The sequence below is a fragment of the Opisthocomus hoazin genome, chromosome 12, assembly GCF_030867145.1.
Source record: "Opisthocomus hoazin isolate bOpiHoa1 chromosome 12, bOpiHoa1.hap1, whole genome shotgun sequence".
NCBI lineage: Eukaryota > Metazoa > Chordata > Aves > Opisthocomiformes > Opisthocomidae > Opisthocomus > Opisthocomus hoazin.
Genome location: NC_134425.1, coordinates 9,209,205 through 9,221,491, shown reverse-complemented (window position 1 = coordinate 9,221,491; position 12,287 = coordinate 9,209,205). Strand labels below are relative to the sequence as shown.

At 40.3% G+C, this 12,287-nt stretch overlaps 1 protein-coding gene across 5 annotated transcripts in view; it reads left to right on the top strand.

Annotated features, from left to right (window-relative positions):
• The window catches only part of WWOX (WW domain containing oxidoreductase), a 529,815-nt gene that overhangs the window by 214,470 nt on the left and 303,058 nt on the right, over positions 1 to 12,287 (top strand). The window contains exon 9 of one of the 5 annotated variants that reach the window (XM_075433876.1): positions 2,955 to 2,987. The exons of the other annotated variants lie outside the window; for them this stretch is intronic. Coding sequence (XP_075289991.1) covers positions 2,955 to 2,972 — 18 coding nt within the window. The 3' untranslated portion in view covers positions 2,973 to 2,987. Of the gene's footprint in view, positions 1 to 2,954; positions 2,988 to 12,287 lie in introns of those variants that run through there. 5 annotated transcript variants of the gene reach the window in all.

The window sequence follows — 12,287 nt, the reverse complement described above, 5'->3', positions numbered from 1 at the left end:
TAGGCCTACCTAGTTCTCTTGCAGTTGGTTCCTGTTGCACCGTAGCCAGTAATTGGAACTTCTTTTTATTAAAGGTACTCTTGGTGGAATCAGCTGGGGAAGCCAAATAAAAAAATAAGTGGAAAATATAAAACGAAAGCAAGTAGTGGGGAATTTTCAGTGTTAGTTATTGATTTCCTTGATTGTGAGCACACAGGAATGCTGACACTCAGTGTACCTAATTGTGATTTTATTGACTATCATTTCTACCTTGTTTATACTGCCAGGGTCTGTTGGTCACTGTGACTGATGGTTTTCACTCATTCCAAGTCTTTCAGCTCTGAGCAAATAGTCCTTTGTTCTTTCTCTTCATTTTTTATTAATACAACATCCTTGCCTGTTCAAGTTTTGTGTGTACTGTCACCACTGCTAACGTGGAAGGTAAAAGCCCTGTAGCAGTTCTTTAGACTCTAGAGGGACATTAGTTTTTGAAAAAAGTTGATCTTCATTCCTGGGAAATTTCGACGAGTCGCTGATATCCTTTCTTAAACATGCAGATAAAGGAAGAGGTGATCAGATGTTAGAAGTCAGTAACAACAGATCGCTCCTATGAATGTAGATACTGATGATTTTAGTGTTTTCTCAGTTTATGCTACTTTTTTTTAAGTTTATAGGTAATTTGTGAGCTATTTTTCATGCTTTGCCCAATTCAATTACCTGTGTACTGAGCAGCCACCACAAATTACAGAACATGGCACTGGTTCCCCAGGTTAGCAATATCTTGATTCTACTTAATTTATAAATTTCCCAGAACCAAACCAAGGTACGAAATGTAGAGAGAGTGCTTAGCTTGTAAATAGGGCTGGGCTTCTACTGAGATTTGAAGATATGGCAAAAAAGGGAAGAGGCATAGGGATGGGAAACCTTGCAGATTTTCAGTCATGGATGCCAGAGTAATGTTCCGGAGCTGTGTGTATGCTTGGGTGAGTGGGAGTCACTGTGGGTGCCCCCGTGCCTCTGCAACGACCCCGTCTTCTTACCCACCTCTTGCTGGGCGCCTCTCCTGGAAGCGTTCTGCTGTCTCTGTGCTTGCAGAGGTGGAGAAGATGTATAGAAATAGTGCAGGGCTCTGTGGTTTTGCCTTTATTTCCAGTACGGTTTGTGGTACTTCCCTGACCCAGGGCTGTTCAGTGTCTGTCTGCTTCCCAAAACAGATCCTGACACTATAACACAGAAAGGGATGGGAGAGATGTTTACCTTCACCCTTCTACATGAGAAGAAAAATCCACTGTATGAAAAGATCCTTTTCCAAGGTCTCCTAACACCCACATGTCCTGCTGTGGGGGAATTATAAACCTTGGCCTATATCAGTCCTTTTTTAATCTAGTTATGCTGTAACAAAAAAACCCCAACCAAACAAAAAAGGAGTGGTGAGCAATTTACTTTGTAAATAACACAAACACCGTAAGTCAAAAATATTCGTGTTTCTCCTTTAATAATTTTAATTTTCACATTTTTCTGGTGTATTGTAGGGCAAGATGTCATTAAGAGTTTAATGGTAATGATTACATTAGCCTTACAGACTATTTTTACTAGCCTTTTTTACTGCCACATTTGCTACATAAGCCTGATTTTATGTTATTGCAATGATATTCCTTGGTGTGTTCAAATAATCGATAACAGTACAAGAGTTGTTCCAATGGGATCACATTATATGAGTTTATAATATACAATATATGCTTTGATTTATACATGGAATGTTTGCTGGTTTTCCCCCACTTCTTAAATACAGAAATTTCTAGTTGTGTTTATTCCCCTCGTCAGCATACTTTATCATATCAAAGCCTTTACAGACAGTGTAGAACTACTGAGTTATGTTTGGGTCATGTTTTGCAGTGTGCCCTTTAATACTGTAGCTTTAGAAATGCAATTTTCAGCCTCTGCTTATTAGAATATGATAAAGTATTCCTGGTCTATGTCCAGCTCCACTAATCTCCAGACTACACTTCATGAATTAGGCATGAAGATTTTAGTCAATGTGCTTTCAAAGACCAATGTTTAGGGAATCATGGATTTTCTACAAGCTGAGGGAGAAATCTATAATAGGAAGAACTGATTTTCAAACATCATATTCTGTAGAAGAAATGACCGGTCCTGGCTTGGAAACAGAAAACATTTCTTTTTAGAGGACTCAAGAACTGGTTAAAAATGTACTGTAGGTTTGAACTTATAAAAGGAGTAGCTTTTTAAAATGCGCTGTAAGTGCTGTATAGTGTGTAGAGGCTCATACATATTAGATAACACGTAGACACCTCCTGAAGTGTGGGTTAAAAAACAAGTCACACTAAATTTGAATCAGTTTAGTGGTATTAACCTACTCACTGATGGACATCTGTCTGCTTTTCCTGTGGACCATTCATACACAGCAGATCCTGCTGTTGTGAGGTCTGACACAGGGAAAGCAGAGGTGTTGTAAGTTGGAACATATAAACAGAGTTTGAATTCTGTCCTGCTGCTTGAGCTTTCGCTGAAGGCAAAGTCCAAGTTAAACAAAATCTTATATAAAAATAATTAAAAATGCACTCATAACACCGTCTTGTCTGACCCCCAGGTGTCTACTTGCCACCTTAATTACCTTTTGTTTCTCAGTAAGACTCATCATCTTGATTTTTGTGGAATATAGGCTCAAAGGTGATTCATGAGCTAGTCATCATGAGGAAGACCTGTAAGCAATCACTGAGACTTGAGAGAACTATAAACAACATTCACCTGACTGAGAAATGTCACCTGTTTGTATACTACATAGCTTGACTTTAACATTGATTTTTTTTTATAAGAGAAAGGGGGGTATCAAGGCAGTATTACTTTGATCAAGTCACTTTTTTAATGCAAAAGACTAGTACAACTACGTAAGTCAAACTTTGCTGTGTTTCCATAGATCTTGCCTAGAGTATAATATGTAACCCTTGTTTTAGGAAACTGCGGCACTGTGACACAGTCCTATAGTGGATACATTTCTTGCAAAACAACTAGTTATGGATTAAATGAGAAGGTACTCTTTCAATTTTTTTGGCATCGGTCTACGCTAAAGAGTGTTGATAGCATCTAGCACCTTGTAGTTACTACTGAAATTATACTGAGTTAATAAACAGTGATTTTTAGTCACTGAAGATTTAAAAGACAGTTGTAACTTATCTGGATGCAAACAGGAACCTTTCTGTCAGCAGGAGATGGCCGTGTGTCCCATCATCCCTGTCCCCTTCCCCCAGACAGACATGTTGTGAGAAGGAGGGGGACAGTATGTCTGTGTGTTCGCATGAGTGGTTTGAATAGTCATTTCTCCATCTCTCTTCTACAGTATGAAGTCATTCTACCAAACCCAGTATTTTCCCCACTTTTGGTAAATCACAAATAGTATGAGATGCTAGCATTGTTTTTGTTTATTTGTGTTTTTTTAAATATTTGTTGTGTTTCTTGGAAGAGAAGAATATTTCCATCCTGTGAGGCAGACGTGTGTGTAGTATTATTTTCTACCTGTAATACCTATTGCATGTACATATGTGCACATAGATATCTCCACCTCCACTACCCATGTGATATGCTTGCCTAGGAAAAAAACAAACTAAATGCTGCCTTTTATGTAATTTTTTTCAAAAATATTCAATAAATTGTCTCTGGTAAACCTGATTCTTAACTGAACATTATGTAGTTGAGGGTGATCCCAGGAAACATAGAAATCTGTGTCTCAGATTCGCTGGCTATTGACTAGATTGGCCATTCTTTAGATCGGAGTAACAGCATCACACAAGAGCTTTGTGCTCTTTTTCAGCACCACAACAGCATCCCTAAAAGGGAAATGAGACCCACAGCCAAATGTAAATTCTGCCAAATGTTGAACACCAACTTGCATCCTTCTATATTCCCTATAAAGTCAAGCAGAACAATAAGCAGGAGGGTAGTAATCAGTGTTAGCTCTGGCTAATGACTGTCAGAAACGTGGCAGAAAACTGCCAACAGGCCACAGGTTATGGAAATGTCTTTCTGTAGCTTGCAGCTCTGATGAGCAGTGCTGGCAAACAGGCAACCCTGAAATTTACTGCAGCAATCAAGCATCTCCATGGAACAGGGTATCTGGGCATAGTTTGCTGTTGGTAGAATGACTTACATTGCATCCTGGCTGCATGTGTGCCCTGCCTGAGTCAGAAACCAAATCCCGCCTTCTTGTTCTACCATTTCCCTGAAGGTTGCACCTGGGAATCAGCCAGTCCAAAGGTTGTAGTATAGCTATTCTTCACATCTGTGTAAACAGGGAGCAGGGAAAAGTAGAGCAGTAAACAGAAATCCTCAAATAATTACACACACTTCCTAATGCAAAAGTGTATAATGGTTTGATGTAAAGCAAGGAGGTGCATTAATACACCAATAGGAATAGGATGAAAAAATTGTGATGAAAATTGCAAACTGGAATAGTGAGGTAGCTATATAATCATGGTTTCATTGACTGATTGTTTTACATTATTTTCTCTGTGGAAAAGTAGAGACAGGTGAGATTAATACTAGGAGTATTAGACTATGCAGATCTCGGCTTTTGAGTACACTGCTGTGTTTAAAATGCCATGCTGTGCTTTGCTATGTCATTCAGTTGCTTCATTAGAAAAAACATTCTATGTTTCACTTTGCTGTATGCATCTGCAGCATCAGCCAAACATTGGTGAAGACAGAGAGAGGAAGCCTATTAGGAGGCTGTCTTTCAGACACTGGGAAATTTAGAATTTTAGTTTTATATTGTACCATGAAAGTTGGTGCTGTTCTGTAAAACTCGTTATTGACTTGGTAACCCGTTTCTTAAACTGGCATGAATAACATGTTGGCGTAGGTGGAAGGGTTATGAGGGTCTATCTGGTAGTTCCTTCAACCACAAATGAAGACTTAGAAAAGAGTCACCTTCATCTGCTCATATTTGATTTCCTTGTGATGCTTTCAGTATTCTTTGGAAAATAGAAAGATCAGATATACCTAAACCATTAGATACTTTGTTATCAAATAAATGGTTTAGACACTTGGTGCTACAGATAAGCATCTCATAGTTTTCAAAATAAAATTCAAAGAGCCCAGGAAAGTAAGGCACTTTACTGCACAGATGCTTTTGAAAATACCAGTAGGCCTATAGCTTCCTTTTCAAGTTTCTAACTCCTTTGAAAACAGAGTCAGTGATGCCTAAAGCCTAAGTCTGTTAAGAGCCTAATAAGTTCTTGAATCCTGCCAAATATCGGTGATATTTACACTTCCAACTACCTGAGTCACTTCTGAAAATGAGATACGTAATTCTAAATTGCAGATTTTTCTAACAGCACCTGCTTAGCCTGGGCTTGCATTTGCCCCAAGGGGAATGGCAAGGAGGGAGAACAGAGACTCCTTGTCTGAGATTTCCAAAACTGAAACATCATTTATTCAGTTAAATTGCACATACGGTTTACCAGCCTAATGTTGAAACCTGATTCATGCATATGTAACTGGAGTGAACATTCCTGTGTGAGATTGTTTTGGCAGTTTTTTTTTGATGATACATCAGACGTGCTAAGGTTCCTCATTAAGTTTTACTATATGGTCTTAAATGATTATCTAAACTATGCCTGTGTAACATTTTTAGCCCTTAAAGGGTCATTGTTTCCTATTAATTTTAAAATCTTTTTTGGGCACATAACAGACACTGTTAATAAAACTGCATTTTTCAATGGATTATAGAGATTAGAATCTCAGATTACTCTAGATTTTCTATATTACAGAAAGTTTCTGTGGTATATGGTTGGCATATGTTGACATTGTATTGTATTTTCCTGCATTTGTGAGCAATAATGGATCGAAGAGCACCTTAGGGTTTTTTTTATTTTGCCAAAATCCATACTGGTTAGACATATGCCTATCATTCACATTTTTGTAACTATCATTAGAACTCCTGCTGATGATTAATAGACTGAAACTTCTAGGACTGGGTCTTGAAGGGCACTTATCTAGAATCACAGAATCACAAAATGGTAGGGGTTGGAAGGGACCTCTGTGGGTCATCTAGTCCAACCCCCTTGCCGAAGCAGGGTCACCTACAGCAGGCTGCACAGGACCTTGTCCAGGCGGGTCTTGAATATATGGAAGGACAGAAAATAAATTTCTGTATAACATTTATAGTTATACCAAATATTTAATGTGCTCACCTCTTTTCTGACTGAAATGGGATAGTAATTGTAAGACTGCAGGAAGAATATAGGGGCAAAACTGTAATCCTGCTAAAGGGAAGTGGGAGTTGGTCACTACTGGGCCGTCAGGCCTGTGTATTTGGAGACAGGGAACTAGTCCTAGTGCTCTTACCATGTCAGATTTTCAGCAGTAGTTGAGCATCCCATCCTTATCATCAAAGGAGGAGATTCAGAACACCTGTAGATTGAGGTAGTTATTTTTATCGTTAGTGCAAAATTTATTATTAAACTTTTATATTACCTAGATGATCATATGTATTTTTACTTCTCAGTTTGTTTTCCGTTTGGTCCTACCAGTTGTTACAGAAGCCTTATTATATTCTCCTTCTGTCTTCTTACTATTTTGCTGGAGAAGTCTGAGATTTCTACATCCCTACTGTAGTGCTGTAATGATATGCTGATTTCAGGATCTTAGCCCCAAACAGCGTACCTTATTCTAGGTCCAGAACCGATGTGAAATTACTTTTTTACACCAGCATTTTGGTTTTTTTATAATTTAAATAAATTACTTTCTTTGGTATGAAAATACAAAATGACTATCAAACAACAGCCAAGTACAGTTTAGTGGGAGAAGAAGCTGAAGCAAGCAAATTTATGACAGAAAGAACATTGAAACTGGATTGGCAATCCTGGTTTTCTCTTATGGCAATTATCCAAATTGTTTTCAGAATATACCTTAGTTCTTCAACATAGCTTTTAAAACTCAGATGTACAATAATGTAAAGGTGTGGTCTGATACTAAAGTAGGTTTTTGGGGAGCTAAGTCTTTGCTAGCAGGTGCATATGAATCTTGGCTCTGAAATATTCACTAAATTTAAGATTGTTTGCCAAGCTAGTAACATGCTAGTGGTCTGGTCAGATCCTTTATAATGCGAAAATTATGATCCAGTTAACACTATGTTATGACTACACAGGGATAAATAAAACCCATCATTTTTCTATATTAAATTTAATCTAAATGCAACACTTCTGTAGTCATATGTATACGATATTGAATTTTACCTTTTTATCTCTGATAAATGCTGTTGAATCACAATTATTTTGGATCACCACTGCAAAAACTCTATTGTGCTTGTGGTTCTATTATTTTAGGACTGTATCCTAAATCAGCATTGCTTGTTAGATATTAAAAAACCCATGTGCACACGCACACACACTCACATCCCTCCACAGTCACAGAGCTGTGAACCAACAGTTGGCACAGTAGGGCAGGAATTGAAAATACATGGTTTTTAAACACAGTGTAAAAGGTCACTGTTTTCAAAAGCCACTATATTTTATATATAGATATATAATTTTTATTTATATATTGCCTGGTTTTAGTGATATTCGGCTTATTAATGCCGAACTGGTCATGTTAGAGCCTTTTTTGTCCTGTCTGTCCCTCACCAAGACTTCAGCTCCCTGTTAGCACGAGAACTTCCATCTGTTTTAAAGCAGGTATATTTTGTCATCAGTCCTGTTTGATTCAGTCCTACACAAGTTTGATCAAGCCACATATCCTCTCACTAGGATCAATTTTAACCATGAAGTATAGATTGAAATATCTGTGTGTGTCAATTTGACAAAGAGAACAGAGGAGATATCTTTACTGGAACTGTATTACAGTTGACAGCTTCCTCCCCCCACCTTCGAGTATTGACGGAGCGTGCGGGAGATCATGCATTGCTGCAGCCACAGTGGGGCTTTGCCGTAGCAGTGCCGGTGTGTAAGAGTGCCTTCTTCTCCCATGGGCCAACTGGGTATATGCACTTGGAGTTTGTCTTTCTTCTTTGGAAAATGTGTGTTTTAAGGGGCAATGGAAAGAGCTGAAAGCAGAGCTGAGCTAACAAACTGGCAAGGATAGATGATTGGTGGGAAGAAACACATCCCCTGTGCAAGTGAAAAGCCTGTCCTCTTTGAATCCCCCTTCATACTGCAGAGGCCTCTAAATGCGCTGGGGGATGGCGCTGGGAGCAGCCCACATGGTGTACGGACTTCTTCAGTGGGAACATCTCTGCTGTCACTGTCGTCATCTCTGTCAAATAAAATGCAGCACCATCCCTCTGCTAAGACGTGACAGGAGGGGAAATGTTTTTTTTTTCTTAGTTGCAATTTAGGAGCATGAGGTGAAGCGAAAAGACTATGAGATTCTGGAAGCATAGAGCTAGAAATAAAAACCGAGGTGTGTGTATAGGGGAATTCTGTCTAATAGATATGTAAGTGGGGCCCCATTTGTATATAGATTTCCAGTAGTGTTGTACTTTAGGTAGCAGACAAAAGGGGAAGAAATTGGAGAAGATAAGGTATTCCCTCAGTGAGAAAGCATGAGGAAAAGCCTGCCTTGGAATATTCCTGACACTTCTGTTTAGTTACCTGTTAGCTCAGTGTGCTTTAGGACCAAGGATTATGGTTGTGATTTTCTCTTTGGTGTGTAAAATGAGGACTCAGTTTCAGCAGTGTGGGAACTCATCCCTCAAAGCTACAATCTACTGTTAAGATTATTCTTACTTAAAGGAAAATTACTTTAATTACAGCATATTGGCTTACTCGACCAGTTTTATCTATAAATCTGTTTTCAGCAATACAATATCCATTCATCTTTATTAAGGCTTTATTCTGTAGATTAAGTTCTTTTTCTGTTGTGGGCTTTATAGTAACAGTACATGACCTGCACTGACAACAGCTTACTAAAACATAGCTGAGTGTAGCTTAAAGCTCAGATGCAAATGGTAAAAAAATACTCACACAAGCATATTTCATCTTGCAAAACCAAAGCTCATTTGACACATTCAAAAATTACGAGTTTTCCTATGGTTGATTTGTATCTAAATCCTGAAACTGTGAATATGCATTTCCGCCTTTCTGTTACCGACAGGGGCAAAGGCAATGATACACCTTTCTTATATAAACTTCTAAAAGGCTGAATTATCAAATGTAGTGCAGTTGATACGCTCGTATTGCAATAGGAGATATGACTTATGGATTAAAAACTATTTTTAAATTGTAATATTTTTACCACAATTGCATGAGTTACGTGCCATTTCATTCTTGACCGTGTGTGGTAACTATAGAAGCCATGAGAGTCTGACTCTATGACTCTGAAAGGACATGGGTAGCACAATTAGTAAATGACTCCTAGCAATTGGACAATTTCTCTTGATGGAGAAAAATGATCTGCAATATTTTCAGCCCAGAAATAAGTAGAATGCAGTTTACTGTATAACGTTATCTAGCAGAGGCAAGTGAAACAAGATTGTGAAATCTTCCTAAACCATGGCTATGCTGAATATACTGACAGAACTAAGCAAACATGAAATCATCCTAATTACTGATGAGCAAAGGGATATTTTGCACTGAATTTCCTCCTTTTTTTTTTTTCTTTTTTTTTTTTTTTTAATGCAGGATGCTATTGTTGTAGTTCAGAAAGCCCCGGGCAGCTTAGAAATCAGGCAAAAAATCAATAGCCCACTTGTTGAAGATAAGTGAATTAGCTTGTGTTGAATGTAACTGAGTACCTGAACACTTCAGTGAGCAGCCTTTGTTTTGTGAGAAAGGAGATTTGTAAGGTTTCTCTTCCCAGGGCTGTGGGGGTGCACATCTCAGATTAATCAAGCTGAGTAAGAGACAGTTGACCACTTACATAGGGAAATAATTTGTGAATTTTCTTTCTTTCTGTCTTGTTCCTATCTGCTCACCACTCTGAGCAGATTTCCACGTATTTCAAAGCTGATGATGAATCTCACAGGAGAAGTTTAGAGAACAATAGCAAAGGGGACCAGGATAAGTAGTATACAGAAGTTTGCCATGGGCCAAGTTCAAAATTTCTTTCCCACTCTCTGCGGCCCTGGGATCTATTTCCTTTCCTAGACATTGCGTTTCTGGGAAGCTCACCTTGCAGAATCACAGCATCACAGAATGGTAGGGGTTGGAAGGGACCTCTGGAGATCATCTAGTCCAACCCCCTGCTAAAGCAGGTTCACCTAGAAGCAGGTTCACCTCATGTGTCTGTGTACTAAGAGAAGAAATGCTTCTGTCTGGTGTGGTCAGTATTTGGTATACAGACTGTTTCCTGTCCCTGTATCCAGAGCCATCAGCCCTCTTCCCTGCTCCGAAGGGCTCTGGCTGGCAACTGCAGACACAGCGGATGGGCAGCGCCTGGCTCCTGGCTCGCTGCTCTGCTGAGCACTACAGCCTGACAAAGAGCTCAAATCTGTTCCCACTGAAAACACTGTGCTGCTGACTTCTGTGTTAATCGTACCCATCACCAAGATGCTGTTGTCCTAGTCAAGCTGTTTCTGAGTCTCTGGCCTGCCTCCAGAAGAGGAAGAGAAATGCAGAAGTGTCCTTATCCCAACTTTACAACTTCCTGATCCTTCAGCGAGCTGCCAGCTCAGCCTTAACAAGACAGAGTAGTGGGAGGACTCCTTGAAATGCCCCCTGGACATCAATAGCCCTGGAGGCCCTATAAGCAGCAGGGGATGGCCTCACCTTCTGTTGACAACTGATGCAATTTCTTTGTGAATGATCAGTTAGAGAGACCTGAAGGCAGTCACGTGGGATGTATTCTTGCTAGGACATCGGTCCCCCTGTGAACTGCCGCCCTAGTGCTGAGGAGGAGGCCCAGCCAGTCAGACTCATCTCTGGCCACGATTTTCCTGTCCCATGCCGTACTCTCTGAGCAGGTCAAAACTGTCCTGCTCAACTTCAGAGAATTCATAGCAGAATTTTCACCTGGGCACTTTAAACATGGGGTTGGAGAAGTTTAGATCTCAAACCGTTTGACTTTTATTCATTTTTTGTGTTACATATTTGGCGTCAATCTCCTGAGATTTTAAGACATCCCTCGTGGCTTTTAGCTGCAGGGGTGGCAGGGCAGACTTACCAGTTCTGGTAGTTGGTTATTTTTTAAAGCAGTAACCTACTGCTTTACTGCTTTGGGCAGTGATCTCCCTCATCCAAGCATCCTGAAACGCAGGAACTTTCGTCCACCTACGCTCAACAACCACGTAAGCAGAAGGTCCAATGCACAAATGGTGATGAACCTACTCTTTTCAGGCCTGACCATGTTGGCAGGTCTGGCAATGCTGGTGATACGTCACCCTGGTCCATTTCCCTCAGTCACACCATCAGGACTGGGAAGCAAAACTTTTAAATGTTGTCCATGCTGGCTTGTTTTCAGCTAAATAAATCAGGTCTGCAGTTCCTCCTACATGGTACAAAGGAGGAACCCTTAAACCGTGTCTGAAGAGTAAGGCTGGTTTTTGCAACTTCAGCATTCCTTAGCTGTGGGAGTTTTGACAGCCTGAGACTTTAGCCAGGGCCCTTTCCTTTTGGGAGAACTGGTATCGGGAATGTGAAGATCCCTTTGGTGATGATGTCTGGGAAGCGTTTCAGATGTGACCTGCCCTGCAGTGCACATCCCATGGCAGCACCAGCACGGCTCCAGACAGGAGGTGAGCCTCACCTCCTCTCCCTCTCCTATCCTGTATTCACTTTTGCAGCAAGTTCTGGCTGGGCACCTATAGGTACCTGTTTGTGCATTCCTGACAGCTGTAGAAACTAAGTAGGATTTCTCCTGTAATTACTTCTCCCAGCTGCTGGGGACACTGTGGCATCAGGTATGACAGTATCCAGGATGCCTTGTTCCCTTCCCACCCTGCTTGTCTTACAGTTTTCCTGAAACTGGTGCAGGTAACATCTGTGTTTAGTGGAGAAAGCGGCCTGGCACAGAGAAGACAGTGCTGTGGGGGACAACAGGAGGATGTGGTATGGAGAACTAACTAGGGATTGTGGAGGATCATCAGCTGAGGCTTCTCCCATCCATCCCAGAAAAATTGTGTTGCTGCATCATTCCCCAAACTGCTCTTCCTTCCCCCAGGAATGGTGAACCTCTCTCCTCACCTGTAAATGCTTTATGTTTTATTCTTCGAGTTCTTTCTCCAGCACCATCTCTTGCGATCTCCAGGGTGTATGCTTTAACTGTACTTCCTCTTCCATCCGTTTTCTTTGCCACTTATACATCTGTAAGCATAAGGAGAAAGCTCATCCCCCACTTCTCCTTCCCCGAAATGTGTG